This window comes from Homalodisca vitripennis, chromosome 6 (genome assembly GCF_021130785.1).
Source record: "Homalodisca vitripennis isolate AUS2020 chromosome 6, UT_GWSS_2.1, whole genome shotgun sequence".
Classification (NCBI taxonomy): domain Eukaryota; kingdom Metazoa; phylum Arthropoda; class Insecta; order Hemiptera; family Cicadellidae; genus Homalodisca; species Homalodisca vitripennis.
In genome coordinates, this window is record NC_060212.1 from 62160850 (window position 1) to 62188504 (window position 27655).

The 27655-nt window shown below is 34.1% G+C and overlaps 2 protein-coding genes across 2 annotated transcripts in view; both read right to left on the minus strand.

The window, feature by feature from the left end:
• The window catches only part of LOC124365403 (E3 ubiquitin-protein ligase CBL-B-like), a 65166-nt gene extending 62800 nt beyond the window's left edge, over window positions 1–2366 (minus strand). The window contains exons 1-2 of the mRNA XM_046821383.1: window positions 2331–2366; window positions 1891–2153 (exon numbers count right to left, since the gene is read on the minus strand). Of these exons, the coding sequence (XP_046677339.1) occupies window positions 1891–2153; window positions 2331–2366 (299 nt within the window). The remainder of the gene's footprint in view (window positions 1–1890; window positions 2154–2330) is intronic.
• The window catches only part of LOC124364378 (E3 ubiquitin-protein ligase CBL-B-B-like), a 250840-nt gene continuing 225268 nt past the window's right edge, over window positions 2084–27655 (minus strand). The window contains exon 2 of the mRNA XM_046819785.1: window positions 2084–2517. Within this exon, the coding sequence (XP_046675741.1) occupies window positions 2370–2517 (148 nt within the window). The 3' untranslated portion in view covers window positions 2084–2369. The remainder of the gene's footprint in view (window positions 2518–27655) is intronic.

Here is a 27655-nt window from a genome sequence, read left to right on the forward strand (position 1 = left end):
ACTTCACCTGAGTGTGTCTGTACTTGAGTGTTTATATAACAACATTTCAACTATTGAGTATATAAATTAAATTCATTTGTTTTAGGAGAAACCGATCTCCTTTTATGCCTTATTCTGCCCGTCCTCATGGGCCACTGGCCTGTGCGAGGATCTTATTAAACAGAATAAGGGGGAGAGACGATACAGTACAAGGTCGATGGTACTGATAAAAAGTGCAATGGTCACAGACAGAATTCGAACCTGCGCTATCTCTAACTCAGACTCTTTAAGTCCAACGTCTAGACCACTCGGCCATCGGCACTCCCAAATGCATGCAAATCAACAGCATTCATGATTGCGGTAACACAAATCCTTTACATGATATTCCGCATGGCCAGACAGAGGACTAAGAATATTTTTATCATTTAACTCAACACAAAATATTTCTATTGAAATACTTGATGGCAAAGTACGTACAGAGACAAACATAATTTTTAAGTATTTAAATCAACACTTTAGAAAAACTTAAACAAAATATACGTGAAAATCCAACTATCACCATAATTGTTTGCGAATTAATTAGCAATAAAAAAAATAAGTCTGTAACGGACTCTTATCAGGTTTCAAGTACAATGAAAATGGGAAAATTATCTCTAACAAGACAATAATTTATATGATAAAGTACAAAAAAAAATAACACTGTGGTTTGTATATCTTATTTATGCGTTCATTAGCGGTTAACTGCAACAAGATATTGTTAAAAGCACTCGTGGAGCCAATAACGGTGCAGTGTAGCGCTTTACTTGTTAATGTTGAGTGCAGCAATTTCACTTTATGGCGCACTCAATTGTGCTGGAACCTGAAATGTAACTGGGAGATAGCACTTGCGCTGCAATAATCACATGATGAGGTGTATAACCTGTTACTGAACAATTTGCACCGAGTGCGTTACAAAACTGAGACGCACTTCAATACTAATCAAGTTTCCTCCATATTCACACCGTTGCCGACATACATTTTGGTTGTTGGTTCAATGAATTTAAATAAACAAGTAAAAAGTTTCACGGCGAGCCCGAACCAATTCGACTTCAACTGTGTTAATACCGTTTCGAATCCGTGTGAACCTAAAAAAAATAAATGATAGACAGATAGTTCTCAAACATGGCATAGGGTGCGTACTACAACGATGCTTTGAAAATAACTGTGTATTTGTTTATAAAATATTTGATAATTGAATTTAGCGGAATCCAATGGCAAAAGTCTAAAATAGTGATCTTTTCAGATACAATACGTAATAACAACACGCGCTAAAACATCAAATAACTTCGAAGTTTTCTTCAATGTCCAATATTAGTAATTAGTAGTAAAATTACTATTTAAATAATTTTACCGATTACAAGCATTTAACTAATGGACAAGAACTTGCAGAAAAACACAATAAGTGCCATTTTAAAGTATAAAATGTGCATTAAATATAAAATAAGTGTTTGAAAAATGAAGCATTCTTTAAATAAATTCAAAAATAAAATCTCTCACAGAATTTACCAACTACACTGAGTGCCAAATAAAATAAAAAAAACAGTCGCAATGGATCTGAAGCCATTAGTTTGAAACTAAGAAACATTAGTCAGCCATTTTACTTTGTCTTCCATAAACAGTGTATGAGTACATACTGAGATTGTAAAAACAGAATATGGATTTTGAAAACACAATAAAAAGTTATCTTCTTGAAAGCAACCAATCATAAGTGAGTGCGCTTGTACACAAGCACTGCCCATAACAAAAATGGATCTTGAACGTCGGGATGCAACATAAGAAACAAACGTGTCGTAAATGAATTCTTAAATTCAAATAACATTAATGTATTACAAGCCGAACTAATAATTACATCTTTGAAAAAGTAAGACCTACCTTGTAAAAACATCAAACTCAAAGTTGGAGATGTAGTCATTGCAGGTGAGGTCAATGGTGGACTTGAGGGCCATCGCTTCCAGTCCAGAACTGATCGGGTGGACTTCGTTCAGTGCTTGCCTGAACACCTTCCACTGGACCAGGGTGCTGCAACATACATCACCAATTGTTAGTACAATCAAAGCTGGAGATGTTTTTATTGCAGGTGAGGTCAATGGTGGACTTGAGGGCCATCGCTTCCAGTCCAGAACTGATCGGGTGGACTTCGTTCAGTGCTTGCCTGAACACCTTCCACTGGACCAGGGTGCTGCAACATACATCACCAATTGTTAGTACAATCAAAGCTGGAGATGTTTTTATTGCAGGTGAGGTCAATGGTGGACTTGAGGGCCATCGCTTCCAGTCCAGAACTGATCGGGTGGACTTCGTTCAGTGCTTGCCTGAACACCTTCCACTGGACCAGGGTGCTGCAACATACATCACCAATTGTTAGTACAATCAAAGTTGGAGATGTAGTCATTGCAGGTGAGGTCAATGGTGGACTTGAGGGCCATCGCTTCCAGTCCAGAACTGATCGGGTGGACTTCGTTCAGTGCTTGCCTGAACACCTTCCACTGGACCAGGGTGCTGCAACATACATCACCAATTGTTAGTACAATCAAAGTTGGAGATGTAGTCATTGCAGGTGAGGTCAATGGCGGACTTGAGGGTCATCGCCTCCAGACGAGAACTGTTTGGGTGGACCTCGTTCAGTGCTTGCCTGAACACCTTCCACTGGACCAGGGTGCTGCAACACACATCAGCAAATGTTAGTGCTCTCAAAGTTGAAGATGTAGTCTTTTCAGAAATTTGCAGGATTTTTCTGGGCCAATGGGATCCATCTTTGTTTCACGTATGATGTCATCAGTTCAAAACTGTGGAGAAATTGAAATTTTACTCTTGAAACGAGCAGAAACTCTATAATTTCAGAACAGCGTCAAAGAAATTTTGAACAAACTATGGTGACTTTATTTTTAATGTTTACATGGAAATTAAAACATTTTGTACAAGGTAAATTACTATGTTTAACGCCCAAATACCTAAAAGTAAAAATTTAAAATAATTTTGAAATGATTCCACGAGTTTTCAGTGTCAACCGCAAAACAGCACAAAACATGAAAGTGAGATCTAGCAAAATTCCTTGCAACACATTAAATTTTTCAAAAATTAGAAAAACCTTTCCACACCTTAAATACTAATAAATTTGCAGTTAAAAATTATAGCAAACCTAAATATTTCGCTCCCAGAATCCACCTTATTGTAAATGATTATTCGGATCATAAAATCCATTATGTGTGCAATTTTTCAAACTCAACTTTCGATTTATTGAAAATTATCCTGCTAAAACTTCGGAGTTGTCCCTTTCAAAGATGTATAAAAATGTGGAGCGTGCCAAAAGACAGCTCTCCTGATCTAGAAATACCCTCAAACAGTGTGTAGTAGTGTACGTATGTCACCCCGATAATTCTTTACTACATTTCTGACCCCTTCTATATACCTTCCTCTTATGGACTGATATAATAAGCGTGAGGCCGGTATATGATATACATCTACATTCAATTCGTCTTGAATGTTGTTAACAATGCTGAGATCAAACCTGTTACTTGTATCAAGTTTAATCCATTTGTATATCTGTGGTATATTTTGTTCTAGTGGCTTTAAGAAATAAATAAAAATGTTCTGAATTTTGTCAACTTAAAAAATAAAACAATAAACAAAATGCTGATTCTAATTCCAATTTACTACGGTAAAGGCGATTATGGGGGACAAATTCTTACATTAATTTAACCCTTTATTTTTCACGAACAGAATGAAACCTTTTTCGTGAAGAATAACGTTCGTGGAATATAATGATAATTATTATTGTTTAAATAAACTTCTCAGACCTGTAAAATTTAATAAAACGGACAGTTACAAGTGCTTTCCACAGGACTGAGGCAGGGGGAGAGAGAGAGAGAGAGACAGAGAGGGAGGGAGGGAGAGAGAGAGCCAGTGGCAAAGAAAAGAACATCGTACGGCAAGATGGAAGGTAATGAGCAAGAAAACATAAAGTGCACTGAGATGGCTCTGGCAATCCGACATTACTGCCCTCTGACCTTTAAGCCCTTTTATCTCAGCCCTTTACACGTTTCATTTGTAATGGAGGCGGTCGTATTTGTGAATTAGTTTGCAGGCTTGTGAAAAAAACGAAGCGTTTTCAAGTTCATTCCTCCCGAAATTCCCGTAAGTGAAAATAGTTTAAATTTTATCTTACTAAAATCGTATTTAATAATAAATTCTCTTAACAATTAATAATTAATATTTCCCTTTTTGTACGTTGCAACTATGTATTTGCCTTGACGTGAGATATATTTCACTTGCGTTTAAAGACTAAGTATAATATATTTAAATTAGAGTAACTGAGAACACAAAATTACACAGGTCAACCTTAACAAATTTACTCTGGAATAACAATTTGCAGCGTATTTTAGAATTCTTTTTCCATAGTGTTTAAATACTTTATACGATTAATAACTTCAGTACCGGGTTGTGGTTGAGTACACTTTAAAACAAATGCAAGCCCACAGGCCTTGAAGAACTAAAATAGGAAAAGTAAGGAATTATGCCACTTAAAGTGTCGATTTTGAACAATTTAGTAAGAAGCCCTAGGGAAAAAACAGTTGAAGTTAAGAGTATGTATTTCTACATCATATTATATGAGTAAGAATTAAAAGAAAATTATATATATATATATATATATATATATATATATATATATATATATATATACACACACACATATGGAGTTGTTCTTCATGAATTAAATATAAATAGGTTTATACTATGAATGTAATATAAATTAAATTTTAATAACTTACAACATATTAATATTAAAATAAGTTTAGAGACTACTGTAGTTTATAAATATATAACATATTTTACATACACACTTCTGTAAGAATTCAAATGTATATCTACGTCCGATTGTCTACAGACCTCGTTGTAAGATATACCTGCTACTTCATGCTCCTACAAAAAAGGCCGAATTTGTATATTATTCCGTACTATTCGAGGTAAAACAAGACTATAAAGTTATTTATTTTGTTATTATTTCTCTAGTTTTATTTAATTTTATGAAACTGGCTGCAATTGTAGTAATTGAAGAAATATGAATATTATACGAATAGTGTGTAGCTTGAGTGCAGGTGCCCTAAAAATCGCAGTTCTTAGTATACATACACAGTTTTTCAAAAAAGGAACTTTCTTGGAAATTCTACCTAGCGATTTTGTGATTTTGATTAAGTGATTTTGAATTATCACTTTATAAAAACGTTAACACGTTCTACTGTTGTAGTCGAGCAAATTGAGAACTTTTGTATTCCATTGATCCAACAACACCACGTCCATTCACCTCGCGCAATGAACCGTCAAAGAGCTGTTGGCAATCTCGTTGATTGACTGTTGATTCAGCACTTGTTCCTGAAGAGCAACAGTCAACCGAGTGCCGCGTTCGCCTGATTTTCATCCACTGATTCTTTCCCGCAACACTGTTTAATCACCCGTTAGTGTAAATCAAACAAAGACCGACGGGTTGTCCACATTCATCTTCTATTGTTCCAGATGTCCGTATTTAAACAAAACACGACTAAACCACACAACGCATCCCGTAACAGGCTACGCTGAGTTCGTATTCAAGTCTATAGTTCATTTCATGTTGACAGATACAGCGACAGACAATCATATAGAAAAAAATTTTGTCATCCCCGGTAGACGAGAGAAATCGTGTCAAAATACTGATGCTCAGACAAATTGCAAGGTTGGACATTCACCATCATAGAACTCATTCTTGTTTGTGTAGAAATAAGTTACATGGAAAATGTCAAGTCTACAGATGAGGAGATTGTCAAGATATTTTGTCACATGATACGATCATATTTTTTGTTCAATGGGTAAGTTGGGTTACATAGCAGTGTTTAAATAATCTAAACGTCTTCAAACGAAGTTACCCAAATTCTTTGGAGGTACTTACAACACTCAGATGTTGTATGTGTACGTTAAAATAGGCTACACGTGTGTTAATACAGGGTGAGACATATGACCCGCTGTGCTGCATAAGACATGAACCGATAACCCTACATTATTTGTTTTAACGAAAACCCCCATATTTCGACCCCAACGAATTTGGAAAAATAATTGTTACCACGCAAAATCACTCCAAAATGCCACTTTGAGCCCCCCTCCCATGTAGGGGTGATTTTTCAAAGATTTAAGCCATCAATACTTAATAATATCCATTATTATTTATGGCATTATTAAAACTTTAAACAGATATTGAGGTTAAAACTAATAAAATACAATTACATCACCAGACAAGGTGACAAATACAGTTTATCTGTATGAAATATATCACTTAAATATTAGAAATTAAATAGCCTGATTTTGAATATAAAACCTACTTAAAAATTATCATTGGTTGCAAAAGAAAAAACAAAACACATAAATTAATTGAAAACAAAATTAACAACAATATTTATTAACATTTAAGAAAGGCTTGCAAGCATTCAAATGAAGTAATAAAAAGTCCAGTCAGGTCAAAACATGTAATAAAAATTACCATAATTTTAAAAATGAATACACGATAAAATCAAATAGGATAACTAAGAGAATTAAAAGTTCTCTATATTATAGTCAAATTAAGTTCAAGTCTAAAAATAAAAATAAACTCAAATTTTTATGAGGTATAACATGGAAAATAAGTCTTGATGCGTAGGTTTACGCTGACAGCAATTATCTTGCTTTTCTGGTTCAAAAAGCATAAAAAATTAATAAATCTTGAGATTATCGAGTTCGCTGTGGAGAGTCCATATGTTGGATAAATGCTAGATCAGTTGGCCGAAATATTTTAAGATTTTAACTTTATCGACATTTTTTGGCATGTTATGAACAGAAAAGTTATATAATATCAATGAAGTCACAAAAACGCTTCTAAAAGTAATAACTATGATAACAATTTTTAAATCAAGATACCTTTAGAATCTAAAATATTTAATTCTATGTGTAGGGATCTATTATTGTGGTTAAAGATTTTTATACACTGCAAATACTGCATAGTTCCGAAATACGTGTTTTTTTAGAAATGCAGATTACCAAATTTAACGAGCTTTCCTTGCATTCGAACTCTTAACTCTTTATGATCAAGTATAATTTTATGGTTAGAATTATGATTCTTTGTACATTTAAGGGGGGGGGGGACATAGGTTAGACAAAACAATTTGTCCAACTTAAAAGAATTTTTATAATAGAAGCGTCTCCAACACACCTATGGAGAACCACACGTTATATACAAAATAACACATAAAAATTATTATTTTGTTGCTGGATGCAAATCTGTGTAATTCTAAATTAAAAACGAGCCTTAAGTATATCAGACCCTTCACAAAGGAATGGTACAATCTTATAATCCATACAAACAATGTTCAAAGTTAGCCTAATTTGATGTAAAGACCATCAGTTCCATTCTGAACATCACATGGAACTAACTATACCAGGGATGCTTTGTCTGTACCGAGTATCCCGGATCTCTTACAGATGGGAAGAATTCTGCACTAATTGATCCACATGTGGACATGATATATGACTCACCACCGCTTCTTTTCTTGTTGTTCCCACCACTGTTCCACGTGGCTTAATCACCCATTGTTGTTGCTTTATTGCATCCTTATTGTAATTATTGGCTGAGCGTTAGCGAAGCCTATCACAAGAGGTGAATGAAAATTGTCATTTCTGTCTGTCTGTCTGTCCGCACGATATCTCGAAAACGAACTGACATATACACTTAACAATTTTGCTTCTTTGTCAATTTCTATAAAAAGAACACTGAGTGCGATCATGGTGCATTTTATTCCATATAATTTGGCTGAGCGTTAGCGAATATTCTTACGAGTCTTATGGGTAACCATGATAGGAACGAGACAATAGCAGAATACATACATTTGTAAACAAACTGAATACAAAAATACGAAATAATACACGGTGAGGCAGATGCAGGCTATAATGCAATATACACATTTCTTTTTCAAATTCTTAGTCAAATGGTCGCCATCTTAAAACCTTATGAGATAAAGAAAACCAAAAGAATAAAAGTTGTTTATGATAACCGAATATACTTTTTCAATTAAGATTTTGGGGTCTATGTATGTTGGGAATTTGAGTAAAGAGTCTAAGTTTAGCAAAATGTTTTACTTAAATGCAAATGGCCACCACCTTGAAACTTTTTTAGTTTGATACACACACACACGCGCGCGCGCGCGCGCGTTATTAACTCCACATTACAGGGTTATCTTTGAATAATGAACGGACAAACTGGCAGAAATTTTAATAAAAGGTTTAAAGAACATGTACAAGGTTTGAAAATAATAACATGTCTACATTAAAATAAAATTTCTTTGAACATTTATTAGAAACTGATCATAACTATACAAATGTAGAAAATAACATGGATATTTTAGATATCGAAAGGAAAGGAGAAGAATTTAATACGAAAGAACAGTTACATATCTATGGAAATTATAACAAAGATCCTCACATTTTAAATAGCAGTCTAAAAAATAAGACACAAACTCAATGTTTGAAAAACTTAAAATATTAAATACAGAATACTAATAAATATTAAAACTGTGTCATATAAATTTAACATCTGTTTAAATGGTCCATATGTGTACATTTAGTTGTTTATTGTTTATTATTTATTTACAGGTTACTGTTCACACTGACGATGGTTTAATCCGGAAACACGAGTCTGGAAATAAAATAATTTAAAAAAAGAGTTTTAGTTGACATATTATAAATATATATAAAAAATTTCGGATTATGGTAGTTTTGGGTTCTGGAGGTCATGATCGAAGAAAATGAAAACAATTTCCAGGAAATTCCATCATGCGGGCAATGCGGGAAATAAGGCAGATTTCAATTAAACCCACCTAAAATATGGATTTGATTAAACAAGTGTGAACTAAGTGTGTCTAACAGGGTGGAAGTGTGGTCGGTCCTAATCCCCTGCTCTAGTTTGTGTAGGTGTGAAACTACCGAGCCGCAGTCGCTACGTGTTAATACTATAATTCTAAACTCAATAATTACGTTACAACAGTAACAGAGCTAAATATTTATAGTTCTTGTCTTTGGAATAAAACACAACCGAATTAGTGTTATCCAGCAATAGCGCAGGTTTAGAATGGTTAAATGGTGTAGAAAATGTATACTTTAGGGCTGAGTGTCATCACTTTTTGGCACGAAATACGAAATAGGTTCGTCTTACTCAATCGCATTGGTCTCGACCGATAAAAATATTTATATAATAGTGTCAATGGACAAAAGATACACTTGGCACATAAAACGTTCAACTTCTTATTTGTACAGAAAATATTTTTGGGACTGACAATGGAGCCTCTCATCAATTACACAACTCAAATGTTCACAAGTTTAATACAACATCCAAATGGACACAATTTGCTGAACAACACGTGTTCTGAATATCAGGTTCACGTTCCTTAAAATATCGCATACATATTTCACACTTAAAGAGTATTGTGGAAATAGTCTCCAAACTTGATGAAGAATAGTCATAAACTGGCTATACGCTTTTCTGATCGAGAATTGTGACAATGTAAATACGACACACGGGTAAGGACGATAAGCAAATCCGAAGCTCACCATTTCCGTAAAGAACTAAATTACAACAATGAAATCCAATTTGGAATTTGAAGTCCCCTTACCCCCCCCCCCCCCGCTAGAACCCAATCAATGGCAAAACAGATAGCTGGTGCAACAATGGATGGTATCGGGAATAAACAATGGCCTCAATATTGAATCGAGAATAATTCTGTTGCATGGGTACGATTCGGACTCGGGCAAGGTCCCTCGTGCCCAATACGGACAGCTCTATACACCATCACTGAGCCACGAATGTACCATTACATTCTGTGCACATTGCAGCACTTCGTTTCTATTACATCCAGTAGTGCTCTGTTACATTCTGGCAGCAGTAACAGTGTGATGTGACAAGAAACCTAAACCCCTTCTGCACCAACTGAGTTTTCCATCAGATACAGCTGGGTTTGACGGTTTGGTGGGTAATTTAAGATCAAAATAAATCTTTATCTACTTAAATTTAGATTTAACTCGGAAAAGAAAAATTAAGTAGAAGGACATTGAAATATTTTTGTTTAACGTTTAGTCTACATTATTATTAATTACACAATCAGGTATTATATTAATGCAATTGTTAGCTGTGCAAAACATAGGAAACAACATTAAAAAAACTACAAATTCGAATTTCATTAAATCTACAACAAATCTTATTTCCTACCCAGATGTATAGAAAAAAATAAAGTATCAAAATTTAAAAAAAAACATAGAAATATATCTTGAGATAAAATATCTTAAGATATTTTACTTTCAAATACAGTTTCTCAAAGGAAAACTGGAGTTGCTATTTATTAAACGTCATCAGTGATTAATTCTTTTATTCTATTTTGGCTGAGCATTAGCGAAGCCTGTCACTCGAGAGGCTTGAAAATATCGTCACTGTCTGCATGTCGGTTCGCACGATATCTCGAGATCGAACTGACAACTACAATCGTCTTGCACGAATCTCCAATTCTATATAAGCAACACCGAGTTCGATTAGGGAGCTTTTCACTCTTTGGAATTTGGCTGAGCGTTAGCAAATATTTTTACATCGGTCTTATGGGTAACCATGTGGTTGCAACGATAAAATAGCAGAATAAATCAATTTGTGAACAAACGAACTTTGTGAACTGAGTAATCATGTGCGATTTTCACATGTGGCATATAACAGATTTAAAACATACATCTTTTGGTGACTTGGTATATAGAGCTGTATTATTTCAACACTGATATAAAACCAAACTTAATGATCAAAAATGTGAATATGTATTTATATATGTTACACAATCTATCTTCACCTGTAAACATTTATTTTGTGTACGGCTTTCTGTATGATCTGCCAGGACAACTCCCAAAATGAAATGAGCTATTAAATTGAAATGTTGCATGAAATCTTAGCGTGGTGTGACCTACTCGTATCTTGCATAAGCAATATCGTAAGAAAACCACTTTCTTGAAAAACGTTTCGTTGAAAACAAGGAATATTGTACTAACTGAAAAGAACACATTTTTAATGTGTAGCGTACAAGTGAAGATAACACACAAGTGATTCGTCCGACAGTGAACAATAGTGTCCGCATCCTCGGCACGGGACGTACTGTACTGCTTGTTCCGGCTTTTAAACATATTCTTTGTTGTCGCCACAGACAGAAAGCAGGGACATTACCACTGGGACAGTTGGTCAAACTGTCTCAGCAAATGGACTTTTCGAATTTGTCAAATTGAAATAGTGTTTTTTCTTGGTCAGTTGCAACAATCTAACCAATTATTCCAAATATAATTTATCAGAACAACTAATTCAACTCGGACTCAAATTGTCTGTTACAGTGCGAGAGATTCCACGTAGTCTGCGCGAGAGGGGAACCGCGGCTGGCAAGGAGGATGGAAGGCGGAGGAGGGGAGCCGGCTTATTTCCCCCTCCACTCCACATGAGCAGTATGCTACTGCGCATCGTGGGGCCGACGACCACATGCAATCTGTCGATCTGTACTTATAGACTGACTATATTTATCGCATACGAACTGTTAGGAGTATGCACTATCTGAAATATTACTAGCACAGAAAACTGTAACAAATTTATAAAAAAGGACGGTTATAGGTAAACAAGTTTATGTAGCATGATTTTCTCACAATTACAATAAGTACGGTATATTGATTTTGTTACAATTACATGGCTTTGTACATCTATTGAGTCAAAAGACAGTACTTTAACTCTAAAACAAAAACTAATTGCAAGAAACACTGGATGTTTCCCCACTGAATCTATCTCTCCTCACCCTCTCACTATCTCTCCCTCACTCTCTCCCTTTCCCTCACCCTCCCTCATACTCTCTCCCTCACTCGCTTTCTCTCCCCTCACCCGCTCCCTCTCTCCTCATTCTCTGCCTCCCTCCCACTCTTCCCTACATGTCACACTCACTCCACAATATAATACTACAGATAATTAATCACCATAGACATATGTTGAAAAGCCGTTTATACAAAACTGCCACGAAAATCTCTCATAATATCATCCGCATTATACCAACGTAGATATATGTTTAAAACTGTTTGTACAAAACTGCCACACAAAAAAACCAATAACATCACCTGTACTATGCCACCGTACACATCTGTTGAAGAATTGTTTATACAAAACTGTAACAAAAAAAACATAATAATTTTTTATACAATTAAAGTTCTAATTATTAAAATGTTCTTTTAAGCTACGAGAAGACTTTAAAACGAGTATTTTTCTGCAAATTAATGTGAACTAATATGACATGAAATTAATACAGGCATACGCAATTAATTCACAAGGACACGGCAACTTGACGAACAGAACCCCCCACTCTTAATAAAATGTTGAGAAACCATCTCTTTAGAAGGCGCAGTTTAACGGAAAACAGCTTACAAAGCCATCACAAACCTCCGAACTTATTTCATTAGAGCCGGTCTTGAAACAACAGTGGGCCACTCTTTATACACAAACCTTGACGATCTTGCAGGAGAGTTTGGTTGGATACGGTACAACACCGTTTGGAATATTACGCGTAATACCGTAGTTAAAAAATATTAATGACAAACGATTGAAAACTACAATTTTAATCAATATTATTAGTATGTTTATTGTATTGGTGCAACTTCGACAATCACATGGTAATTTTCAATATCTTAAGGGGAGTCTAACGTCGATTCCTTAAAAAAATAAAAATTTTATTTTATATATTTTTTGTTCTAATATAATTTTATGAATAGTTTGATACACAATACAAATATGTTTCAAATTACTAAGCCACTCAAACAAACTTTACAACGTCAATAGCACATTGTCGATTCTTTCATTCATTATACTTAAACTAATTTAACTTTTGAAATATTGCTTTTTGCTCCACATTTTATGTCGGATATGTTGCTTTTTACTCCCCTTGGCAGTAATCAATAAAATAAAGCCTATCTATAGATATTTTTCAAACAAGACTGTACTCCATAAATTCCTGTATTGAAAGACTGTAGATAGATGATTCTTGCAATAAGGTTATATTTTCACGGACAACAAAACAAGTTTTGGTTGCACTCGATATACTCAAAATAGGATTTTATGATTATATAGTAACAAACTCTGGTAATTTACGTAGGGTCGAGGCGTTGCAAAAACTATTTGGTGAGGCTGATGTAAACTGTGTATTTGATCAAATGCGACAGATAAAAGCTTATACAAAACTGAGGAGTAGCCCAAAAAGGCTAGAATAGCAGACAGAACTAAAAAGAGAAAGCTGGCAGACATAGAAAATAAAAAGAGTTTTATGGGTTTGGATTTGATGCTGTTGTCTGAATAAAGACAACATTTTCTCTCTTGGCTTAATTTCCAGAAAACATCAACAAAAATTTCAACTTTATGTAGACTTTTAAAAAAAAGCTTCATGTATTCCCTTTAATGTTTCTCTACATATTTCTTTCAAAGTTCTTTTTATGGTATGCGTGACCTTACTAAATAAATAACCAATAAATACAAAATCATTTCAAAAATTTTAATGTTAATTAAATATATTTTGAATGTACTTAAGTTTAATTTTACTTATAACGGATCGTTAAAGTGTCATAATAACATTTGTTTAGTCTACCAGGCTGTAGTACTTTATAAATAAATGGTAGCGAAATATGACAAGTTCAACATTAGATTTAATGAAACGACAGACTCCACTTAGGTAATAATAATTACACATACATAACAATGAATTACAATTATGATTATAATTACAGCAGTGTTCCAGACTTCAGTCTCACTGGGGTAGTTCCACTCTGCCTGCGGGATTGCTCAGAGGTAAATGATAACCAAAGCATGTGGTAACGATATTGTTGGGTATACAGTATAAAGCATTTTGATCATAACAACTGATAAGATTATGAAAATGTGGAAGGAAAATTAAATTTGATAAATGTAATCACTAACTTTTTGACACTTGAACCATAAATATTGATTAATAAATAATGTAGATATAAGTTTTTAACCGTTTGAAATTAAAAGCAAAATGTTCATCGTTTACAAGTTGACGGCCCATGCAAAGCTTTCATAAGCTTATTAATTTTTACGGTATCAAACTTTAAAACTTTCAACTGTCCGCCATTTTAAAACCTGATAGGATACTATAATATTAAATTTTATCTTGATTTCATATTGAAAAAACAATAATTGTTTCAAATTTGAGTATTGCATCTTTACATATTTCTGAATTTTTGACAAAATCTAAAATTATATACAGACAAAAAACCCAAGCATTTCCGACCCATGTTTACGTTACATTTTTTGTTCGCATTTACCCGAAGAACAAATCCCAAAATGTTACCGAGGATTCTTAAACACCTGTGTATATTATATACGGTTAAATTGGAAATATGTCCATAATTAACTGAACTTCTTTAAGTCTACTTATTGTTCAATTAAAAGGCAAATGAGTTTTTAGACTGTATCCCTAAAGCAAGAGCGTACAGTCAATATATTTTAGAATCAAACCCTGTCCTTTAATGACCAATGAATAAATGAAAAATAGATACAATAATTTTACTAAAAATAACGATGAATTAAATATGGAAAGTATGCCACAATCAACTAAATATGACCTACTTAACTTTACAACTAAAGTATCAAGAAACATTTGCTGAATTTGAAAGTTGTCGGTAACTTCCTACAGTTGCTTTCTAATACCCGACTTCAACAAGTATTGCTACATCAATATGAACCTGTCACTCACTCTGTCTTACTACTTCGTTTTCAACGAGTTAAAAACGAGAAATTTGGAACAATGAAATTTCTCATTTTTTAAATCCTAATACCAGAACCTAAAAACCACACTCTCCCCATTCTTGATTGTTGGGTCCTCTATAGTCATAGAGTTCCATTCTACCACTTCTAACCTCTTTCAGAACACTTTTGGGAGTCAATAGGGTTCCTTTATAGCCGGCTGTACCCGAATGAAAGGTTACCTTGAGTTTTATCCAATAGAACAACGATGAATTATCACCTAAACGCTTTTTAATGTAGCTTAGAAAGTTTATTGGTTACTTAAACAATACAAAAGGTTTGAGATTTTCTTTCCAAACAACCAATCTGAAAAGAGTTTTGGATGTGTACTATTTTTTTTTTTAATTAGACACCTTGTATAATTCTACTAAAGAGGCAAGTTTAAGATGGCCGCCAGAGCTGCTGACTCTTAAGAACAACCAGGGGAAGAAGTAGTTGATACGAGTTGACGGTCATAGTTGACGGTATACTATGGGGCAACCTCCCCCACACCTCCCCTACAGCTCGGTTTGTGGGGAGGTTGCTCAGATGCAAACGTTTCAAGAATTTTATCTGTAAAAAAAAAAAAAAAAAAAAAAAAAAAAAAAAAAAAAAAAAAAAAACATTAATTCTTCGAACAATTGCAGAACTGCAACAAAGAGAGTCGTGTAGGCTTGCGTTCGAAAGTTGAAACTACGCTGCCTCTATATTTTAGAGACATGCCTCTTTCTCAAAACGAAATGTGAAGTTATTACGGGTTCACTCCTATGCAACTAGGATGGTAGAACATGAACCTTTGCCTTTACAGGCAAGAGTTTTCTTGGTCAAACGATTTTCCAAAGTCGGCCCAACGCTAAAAGCATTGAAAACTCGCCGGAAAACAACGCAAAATGCAAATGCGGTTTAGAGTACATACGTGATAACGTAATAAAACATTTATTATTATTACGCTGCCCTTACAAAGTAACAAAATGCATGGAAACTTTGTATCCATGTAGGTCTTGTACACGGGCACCACATATTCAGTTTCTAATTTCCTAAATCAGAAAAATATTATACACAAAAAACGAAAAATTCTGAAAATAATACTTTTTTTTAACTATTTATCGAAGAGTTTATACAGATTTTAAACTAAAGATATTCCATTAATCAATTTTAAAATGTCAGCATTTCAACAAAACCTACTACCATAAAAAAATATAGATTATGGAAAAAGAGGCGTTATTACACACATCTATTCTACTTCTTTACTTTATTTGGTATACATTCGAAATAATATACAAATTTAATTAGTATTTTCAATGTGAATATATAAAGTATTGGCAATTACGTGTTTATAAGAATAATTATCCACATGTGCATGCGGTATAATGGGAACAGAAAAACTATGAAGTAATGTCATATTATATTATGTACTCTTAATTTTGTTAAGCAATTTTTCAAATAACAGTTTCTACTCGTTCATCTAAACAGAAGACAGTACACAAGTGTGCGTAGTAAAGTAAATAATCTTAAATATATGGCTCTATGAAACAAATTGATTATTGAGTAAATTGTTACATTTAATAATGCTGATAATGACATTTTAAAGGCACATCAAGCACTAAAGTAATGTTTCTTAGATCCATTTCCGGATCCATTTTAAAATAACTGGATATTTAAGATTAAAGATTAGTGTGTGGGAGTCCCGGAGTCGAAGAGAGAAACAGTTTTTACGAGCGCCACTGAGATAACTGGATTTCTATGCAAAATGCCATGGCTCCTAAGATTTCAGTAATTGCTGTTGAATTATTTAAGACCAGTGGAGAGAGTTCTGGGTGAGTTTTTCTTAGTGAGCACGCGTGATGTAATATGACGTATTACGTGACGTAGCTCTAGAATAATTTAGAAACTTAAATTGGCACCTTTAATGTAAATATTATGTTACTATACAAAATAACTTTACAAACTTTTTAATACAATCGTACGCTGTAGTGTTTGAATGACAACATCCCCAATCTCCACATTTTAATATTTAACGCGAGAATAATTTCCTAAAAAGACGTACTGCCTAACTTGCGTTCCGTTCTTGGAAAGTGCTCGTACATATAATCCCTCTGTAAATCTCGCAACGCAGTGCATTTCTTTGGTTCCCGATATATCTTCCTCATATTCTCTGATTTCTGTGGTCGTCGAATTTTATATGCCTACAAGATGTCCATAAAAATCCTGAAGTTATGTTATAAAACTCACAATAATTTATCTATCAAGTGTTTCTTTTTTCTTTTTTTTTATTTATGAAAAAAGGAACTACAGAAAACTTAAACCACAAAATCATTAAAATTGCGGAACTCATTGAAATACATGAATTATTTTCTCATTTCAAAAGGCAGGTTACAACAAATATTAGTTACGCTATTTAAATTCGGATTAAATAAAAAACACAGTTCTAAGAATTATTCTTTGTTGCTATTTATAAAAGGTGTAACAAAAAGAAAAATTGATCTTATACACGTGTTTAATTCACATATAACCAAACATACAAATAAACATAACCGAATTAACACATTTCTAAAACTAATTTGCAATTTGGTTATGCTTAAGTTTATTAGATATGTTAAACGTTCAATAATCATTCAACGCTTCATTGTTGCATTTTAATTAAAGTAACAGCTGATTTAAATAAGAGCTGTTCAAATATTGTCAAATTATGGGCCATTAGTGTTTTGAGTGTGTAATTCAAAACTTTCCATAAAATAGTTATTTCTTAACCTATTTCTACAAATTAGATATTCTTGGAGAGTAAAGGTTATTTAAAAACGTTTTATGTTCAGTAAACTTTTGATAAACTGTAGTTAATTAGATATTTCATAAAACAAAAATTTAATTACCGCCATTTTGAACATATTAAAACATATGTTTCCCTGATATTAAACCATCTGCTATGGACCCGTTTACCAAATTTTGTAATACTCGTAAAAATAATAACAAACATAAAATTGTTTAATAAAAAAGTAAAACAAAATTGCGAATATCTCCTAACCTAAATGGAAATTGGGAAACGATTGATTATTTTACATTCCTAGCTCAAAATCACACATGGAATCTGAAAATTCATAGACAGCCAACACTTTCTGTTACACCTTGTATATATCCAGTACACATAAATTATCAGTCAACCATTCGATTATAATGGAATAGCGCCATCAGCTAGCAATGAATGATATATAATGGCCGGCCAGTGTAGTTAACAGCATTGATGCTTCAATTTGCTGCACTGTTTAGAGATTTATATCACACACGTGATCGTTGGCATTCGTTCGTGCTGTAAACTTAAACTTTACCGTAATACTGATGTCCTGGTAGTATTATGAACCCAATAGTATCCAGTACACACAATCGGATGGTTGACTGATAATGGAATAGCGCCATCAGCCAACAATGAATGATATGTAATGGCCGGCCAGTGTAGTTAACAGCAATGATGCTTCAATTTGCTGCACTGTTCGGAAATTTATATCACGCACGCGATCGTTGGCATTCGTTCGTGCTGTAAACTTAAACTTTACCGTAATACTGATGTCCTGGTAGTATTATGAACCCAATAGTATCCAGTACACACAATCGGATGGTTGACTGATAATGGAATAGCGCCATCAGCCAACAATGAATGATATGTAATGGCCAGCCAGTGTAGTTAACAGCAATGATGCTTCAATTTGCTGCACTGTTTAGAGATTTATATCACACACGCGATCGTTGGCATTCGTTCGTGCTGTAAACTTAAACTTTACCGTAATACTGATGTCCTGGTAGTATTATGAACCCAATAGTATCCAGTACACACAATCGGATGGTTGACTGATGATGGAATAGCGCCATCAGCCAACAATGAATGATATGTAATGGCCGGCCAGTGTAGTTAACAGCAATGATGCTTCAATTTGCTGCACTGTTTGGAAATTTATATCACACACGCGATCGTTGGCATTCGTTCGTGCTGTAAACTTAAACTTTACCGTAATACTGATGTCCTGGTAGTATTATGAACCCAATAGTATCCAGTACACACAATCGGATGGTTGACTGATAATGGAATAGCGCCATCAGCCAACAATGAATGATATGTAATGGCCAGCCAGTGTAGTTAACAGCAATGATGCTTCAATTTGCTGCACTGTTTAGAGATTTATATCACACACGCGATCGTTGGCATTCGTTCGTGTTGTAAACTTAAACTTTACCGTAATACTGATGTCCTGGTAGTATTATGAACCCAATACTATCCAGTACACACAATCGGATGGTTGACTGATAATGGAATAGCGCCATCAGCCAACAATGAATGATATGTAATGGCCGGCCAGTGTAGTTAACAGCAATGATGCTTCAATTTGCTGCACTGTTTAGAGATTTATATCACACACGCGATCGTTGGCATTCGTTCGTGTTGTAAACTTAAACTTTACCGTAATACTGATGTCCTGGTAGTATTATGAACCCAATACTATCCAGTACACACAATCGGATGGTTGACTGATAATGGAATAGCGCCATCAGCCAACAATGAATGATATGTAATGGCCGGCCAGTGTAGTTAACAGCAATGATGCTTCAATTTGCTGCACTGTTTAGAGATTTATATCACACACGCGATCGTTGGCATTCGTTCGTGCTGTAAACTTAAACTTTACCGTAATACTGATGTCCCGGTAGTATTATGAACCCAATAGTATCCAGTACACACAATCGGATGGTTGACTGATAATGGAATAGCGCCATCAGCCAACAATGAATGATATGTAATGGCCAGCCAGTGTAGTTAACAGCAATGATGCTTCAATTTGCTGCACTGTTTAGAGATTTATATCACACACACGCGATCGTTGGCATTCGTTCGTGTTGTAAACTTAAACTTTACCGTAATACTGACGTCCTGGTAGTATTATGAACCCAATAGTATCCAGTACACACAATCGGATGGTTAACCGATAATGGAATAGCGCCATCAGCCAACAATGAATGATATGTAATGGCCAGCCAGTGTAGTTAACAGCAATGATGCTTCAATTTGCTGCACTGTTTAGAGATTTATATCACACACGCGATCGTTGGCATTCGTTCGTGTTGTAAACTTAAACTTTACCGTAATACTGACGTCCTGGTAGTATTATGAACCCAATAGTATCCAGTACACACAATCGGATGGTTGACTGATAATGGAATAGCGCCATCAGCCAACAATGAATGATATGTAATGGCCGGCCATTAACAGCAAGGATGCTTCAATTTGCTGCACTTTTTGGAGATTTATATTACACACGCGATCATTGCCATTAGTTTGTGCTGTAAACTTAAACTTTACAGTAACACTGATGTTCTTTTAGTATCTAAAACGTTCAACTACTGTTTCTAAAAACGTTTTTGCAATTAAAGATCAAAATAACCCTCCAAGTTTTTTTATTCCGCTTTTTCACTATTGGTATTACTATAAATGTTTAATAACACTTTGAAGGTTTTACAAAGATGATATATTACTATCAATTAGTAACAGCATAAAACACCTACTACTCAATGTTAAGCATTTTAAATTAATCATGCCCTCGTGTTATTTATGTGTCAACATTTAGTAAGACTGTTATCAAAATAACTAAAACAAAGTAAACTCATCTTGAAAAGGTAAATATATGATTAGATCAAAAATATTGAGTATATGAAATCCAAGAACTTACTTCTTGTATACGTAATATCATGTAAAATAATTACTTTCAAAAGGAACTATTGTTATTATTCTTGTTATTATATTGAATAACCAAGAGTACTAACAACTTTATTATAAGAGGTGTTACATAAATGTGTTATGCTCGTTTGGTCAGAGCGAAACTCATTGACATTTCCAGGTATTATACGTTGGTAACTACAGTATCATTTTTTTACTCCTTCGGCGACAAATAATGGCTGTAAACTGTTTTACTTTTGTACTACGATTTCCTTACAATCATCACTTCCCCTATCACATTGGCAAGATTTTCGTAATTGTGTGCAGATTGATAAATACAAGTAACGCCCTTATTTAAGCTATGATAATATGGCTGGCGTGTGGATTTAAAAAATTACTAACACATCAGAAATTGTTCACATATGAACAATTAATCCTCAGATTGGAATAAACACAAGCTCAATGTAATAGAATACTAATGTTGTATCGTTTCCAAAACCTATCTAATTAACAACAACAATTATTCCACAATTAAAGATTATTTTTGTCAATGGCAGATTTCACGATTACAAAATGCTAACACGTAATTATTAAATGGACAGGGATAACCAAACTGTGTTTGCTCGTAGATAAAGGTTTCGTTCAGTTATTGTTGTATTTAGATATAACTACTAGACTTGACGGTCAAACGTAATCTTTGTACGAACACCGTTACTTGTAATTTATGTAGTACTTTTGTCTAGATATTGCTATCTTCAATGGTTACACCCTTTTGACAAAATACTAAGAAAATTGATTAAAAGAAAAACTAGACAAAATAAAAGAACATTACGAGAACTTGAAGACGCCAACCCTTAATTTATTTGCACAACATACAGCACTTCATTCAAATGATTCTAGAATTAAAATTCTAGTACGGACCATACAAATCAAAGTGTACAAACAGAGCAATCAACTATCAAATATTACAACAAATATTAGGAAACTCTAAAAATTTAATTTCAAATGAAAAATTAAGGAATTTATTAAATTGCATCGCATTGATGACTATGACAAAATGTTTATTGGTCAAACAAGAAGGACAATAAAAACAAAATTTAAAGAGCATTTATTACACACAAAATATGGAAGAGTTGAAAAATCTATTGTAGCCAAGCACTACACTGAATCAGGTCATAAAATATCAAGTAAAAATCTTAAATTAATAAAATAAGTATTGGAATCATTTTACATAAACAGGAATAAAGAAAAACTCATTCATAGTGAAGGACCCATTGAAAATTTCATTCTACTTTCTTCTCAACTTATTAAAAAAAACTCAACAGTAGTCAAATCTTTCATACTGGCTTAAATACTTCCAAATTTTGTATTTGCATACTTACGCCATATGGTATTTTAATATTAATTGTAATACAAATATTTATTTGTGCAGTCCCCTGAAAATAACACCTTTGTCCTCGTCTAAAAAATAAATAATATTGGAAAGTGTTGTTTACTAACTACCAGTTTAAAATTTTTCCAATTGCTCCAAGAGTCTTCAATGAAGCAACTTGTCGATGTTGTGCATAAAACTATCTTCCACTGGCAGTCATTTGAAATCATACGCAAGTTTCGATCCTGAAAGTGTCTGGCAACAACTTACACTGCTGAAGACAAACCACAGAACATTTTTATAATAGGAAATATGCTACGTTGATGGGGCCACAATTGTGAGAAATTAGAACTCAATAAACGATGCGCGGTTAACACGAGAAAGTTGGTACGGCAACAATAACGTTACGTGGTGACGTCACACCACCACACACTGGAGAAAATAGAGGTGTGTGCGATTCATTAGATATGACTTGTCGCCATCTCTGACAAGGCACAATCGCAACAGCGTCTTGTCACACGATTGCTTGTCTCTTCATTACGTCTCCACTGTCACTAACTTGTCACACGAACATACGAGTACTTTGTCACATTAAATCAGTACATTTACTTTTTCAAACAAAGACCTGTTTCATAAATATACGCGAGGGCCAATAAGTCTTTAAACTTTTATGTTTAAAGTATGATAACATTTATTAAAACAATACAATTATTTGAAAACTACTTTTCACTTTTGATTCAAAATACTGAACAGACTAAACCACTAACATTTTGTTTGTCTCAGGAACAGAATACGTGAGTGACAAACACAGGTTTCAATTATTTTTAAAAGTAAAGTAAATCAAAGAATTTCTTATTTACCAGGTGAAGTTAGGGCTAAGAATACCTCTCTAACACTTAACCTGGGGGCCCAACGGCTTAGAGGCGAGTTCCGAACCACCACCAATGGTCGGGCAGGCTGGCTGCTTGCAAGGACAGGGTCGCTCAGCGGTCACCCATCTAAGCAGCAGCCATGCTCGACGTAGCTCGATATGGTTATCTTGCGATAACCAGAATGCGCACTACACTATTTTCACCTAGGGTACGTTGAGTTTGTGTTTTGTCTGTTAGGCAATACAAGGACTAAAATTTAGACGTCGGCGATGTTAAAATCCATCTCACTGCATCTGCGTAGCTTCGAAGCATTATAAAGGAATACTCCTATCAAGTATTTGGTAGCAACAGAGGTTATAATTACCTATATGAAATAATTTTGAGTTAGAGAAAAAATATAAAGTTTAAGTGCGTTTAAGTGTTTGAAATATCAGGAATAACAAAACGGAGACCAAATTCTCACTATTTAATACAATTTTAATACAAATTTAAATCATTACAAATTGTATGTGTTGTTTTATTTATAACTGAAAACATCTTTTTGATTCCTGACAAAAAGAGTAATACCCCCCTCCCCCCCACTCAATTACGACCAGTGGTTGAACAGGTTTCCAAGTACGCCACAGATAGATTCAGCGTCCTGCTAGGAACTGTACGCTTGCTGATGCTTCTTTACGTTGTTATTTTATCAAAACGTTGTACCCACAGTCGGCAGACCACGTTTTAGGTTATTAGTTCCTGTTACCGTTTTAAATAAAGTTAATGTATTATAACGCGGTTTAGGCTTATAATACAACTAACTAGCTCAATATTTATGTCGTTATACACAGCATTATAAAGAGCTTATTACAAGCAATTACTGTATGGTTTAAGGATATTTTTGTTGAATGTTTCTCATTTTCATTTAAATAATAGCATCGAAGAGATATACCCAGCCCTCAGCCCTTTATAATAACGTCCCTAAAGACAGCGAATAGAGTTTCTTTATTACTGCACGAAGGGTTATGGGGCACTTAAAGAAGTCATTCAGGAGATTTTGAAACCAGGTTCAAATACAATGACAGAATATAGATATCATTTTGTAACTCGTATGTAGTCGTATATGTACAGAACTTAGGGAATGGCATGTTTCTTATTAAATGCAAATCAAAGGAACAATATTTTAAAATTGTAAAATATACATTTTTCAACCGTGTTTCTGTAGGCCTCGTTTCAAGATGGTCTAAATTTTAATTTTAAATGCCCACAACAAAACGGAAACTACGAAAAAAAATATACTTTTCCTTTCTTCAGTGAAGGAATGTAGAAAATATTGTGACTAAACAAATATTACAATAACTAAACTAACGGAAAACAGTTTGAACAACATTAGTCACAAAATTGCGACCGCCCTGTACGGAAAATGTTATCCAGCTCAATCGAATTGTATACAGAAGTAAAAAAAATGCTCTAACACAATGTGGAGAGGGGTTAGGTTAAAGTTTATAATTTTTTATCCTATATAAAACTACTTTTCTAAATTGAATCACTAGCTTAAAAGCAGATCAATCAAATTTTCAGGTAAATTTATTTATTAGCAATCTACAGCTTGATTTGGCTCCCTCAATAATAGATGGAATTTACAAAATTGTACAAACGGATTTAATTTACGGTGTGTTAACCCATTTGATGTATCAGTGATCGATTTACATCTTAGGGTACATTCGCTTTGCTTTTTATTGCAACATTATACGTTCTAAAACCGGGGTAAAATAATTCATTTTATTGCACCAGCTAATAGTAAAGATTATATTAACATATACTGCTTCAACCCATTGGTTAAACTGAATATTCATCAAAACTTTCTGGATAAAGACACAGTTATTTTGCTCCCGTTTTGCTGTCAAATTTCCCAATATATCCAGTGATCAAGGAGGAACTAGCTCACCTGGGAGTCTCTGACCGAACACTACATGGGGCAATCAAACCTTAATTACTGTCTTGTCATCACATACTGGGCTACATACACGTCAAGTCCAGCCGGATTGGCACCAAATACTATAACATACGAGTAGAACATTACTAAACAAATATTACTCCTTTTAAGGTGACGCGACACAATCTTCAGGAAATGTGTCGCATTCAATAACAAACCGGTTCGTGATCCACTATTTTCGTATTTTTTTACTATGCCACACGTTAAAATGCTGTACGATTGGACCCAGTGTATTTATTCACACATTTATTATGTATTTTTTTCCTTTTTTAAATATTTATATTAAATTTATATGTTAGTTTTTGGAATACTGAGACAGAAATTGCACTTTCTAGTCACTCGAGTAATAGGCTTCGCTGACGCTCAGCCAATTATATAACAACAAGATTTAAGTTAATTTTATTCGTAATATATAACGTCTAAAATAGCATGGCTTTAAAAAAAAACTTTAATTAGGAAGTTAACGGATGGCTTCAGATATCTGTAATATTGCGTTATTACCCTTATGTATTTGTTAAGTACGGCGCCTGCTGCGACCGGCCCGACCCGGCTCACTCCGGGGTTTTTCCGGTTTGTCTCCGCAAACTGCGACCGGCCCAGCCCGTTCCGAGCCGGTCTACCCTTGATTCTTCATCGCCATATTGTCGCATACAATGGGATTAATATAAGCATTTTTTATAAGATCAGTGTCACTTGATAAAATGAAATAATGGTTAACACCCATTTAATTTAACTTTAAAGCTGCTTTTTACGCAAAAATCTTATGTTGAATGTTAAAAAAGCATTTTTTTAATTCCATAAAAAAAAATAAAAACTCAAGGGATAGTATACAGTACAATTAGTTGAGAATCTATAAGAAGACGAGTTTAGCAGGAGAGTTGAATTCTGTGAAACATAAATTAGTCTTTTGATGAGATGTATGCAGGCACCAAATTTCATAGCAAATGTATTCTCAGACAACCAACACTGCAAACAGTGAAGAGCTAACTCAGGGCATCACTGAAGTAGTTAGTTAAATATCTACTGATGAAACGTTACTGGTTTTACCACAGGATGGGGCACTGTCAGCAGATACCAGGACTTTTATCTTACCACTATTCCTCTTGGGTCATCCCCCTGATGTGATATAACATTTGTTGGCTTAATAAGTAGTTGGTTATAAATGTTATTGATATAAATAGTATTGTTAACTTTTGTATGGATGATTCTGGTGGAAGAGGCGCTGTTTCTTGGACCCATTGTGTATCACATGGCAACCACAGCGTTGGTTTGGAATCTACTCCAGAGATATTGCTAACACCTGAGACCTCATAATTGGTTCTATAATTGTGTTTTTATATCAACTCATAAATTAATGTTCGTGTAAACAATGGTGCCCCACCATACGACAGTTCATGAAGCTAATCGGTACTTGCTTACAATGTTGCGTAAAAGTCACTAAAGAGTGTAAACCATACCATCATAAAGAAATAACGTGATAAGGTGGTTAGTTAATGTAGTAACCAATCAGCTGATAATTAGTTGGCTAGTGGATTGAGAAAACCTGTTTGAGCAACGCGCCTGTTTTGTAATTAGTTGTTTTAAACTAAACTGTATAACTCTCAAAATTAACATTGCACATTTGGGTAGACCCCTATGCCCTAATGCATTTAAAATCCACAAAAGACAATTTAGAATGTAAGAACTTTCGATTTATGCCAAATTTATGTATATAAGATAATAGTTTTAAACACCTAAAATTGCCGTACAAAAATCAAGAAATTCCTTTAATAATATAATACATATTTTATATTATTAGACCAAGCCGGGCCGGTCGGCTCTTGGATCGACTGTACTGGTGCCGAGTCCGTCCGGGCCGGTCGCAGTCTGCAGGTGTTTTTTGATCGTATGCATTATGAAAGTGTATAAAAGGCCGGTCCTAGCTGGGCTAGACTGGGCCGGTCCGGCCGCAGTGGACGGGTGTCCATTTAATTACACGTGTTTCGGCTATACAAAAGGCCGGTCGCAGTGAGCGCCTTGCTTTAGAATCTCTGTAATTAACCAGTTATAAAGGTAAGATTATAGTACCATCAAACGTCCTTGAAGTATTGCTTTTTTCTAATTTAATACGAGTTAGAAGCACTCAATAAACTATGGTGAATTCAGTTCTCTTTAGGCGCTTATATGTGTTCTTTTAAATATCTTTTAATTTACTTTAATCCAATTAATTTAAATTCATCAAGAGATGAAGTGTTGACTGACAAAATCGGTTACTGCATCGACATATTCAGCCATCAATAGTTGATTGATACGTTGACATTTCAAACTGATATTCAGCCTCAACTTTATTCTGTTACAGATCTTACCTTAAAATGTTTCTAACCTTATGTATTCCCCTTATTACATGTAATGAATATATTTATGCTTCTGAGTCGGTATTTTATAACTAAAACAATACACTGTACACAATGAAATGTTGGAAAAATCGTATATGTTGATCCCAGCATACTTGGAATTAAATAAAGTTCAGGTTTATTGGAAGCGTACTTAGGATTGTTAAATCATGTCTTACACTATACTCCTTCTCTATTATTTAATTAAGCATTATACATTCGTAAACACCTCATTATAAGTTTTCAAAGTAGCAGTTGCAAAAGAAAATGGATGAAATATATTTGTTTTAATAATGGAAACGAACTCCATTCTGATACAACTTTACGCCAGCTTGTACGTAAGAATTGTGGTAATTTTAATATTAAACATCTTGCAAAAAAGTGTTAAAATGTAGATAAAGGTGGATAAAGGAAAATGTTTCACAACGCTTTAACCTTTAAACAATTATAATTTATATTTCATTTCAAATTATTAAAAATGTTTCTAATGAAATTACCTTTTACTTTGATCA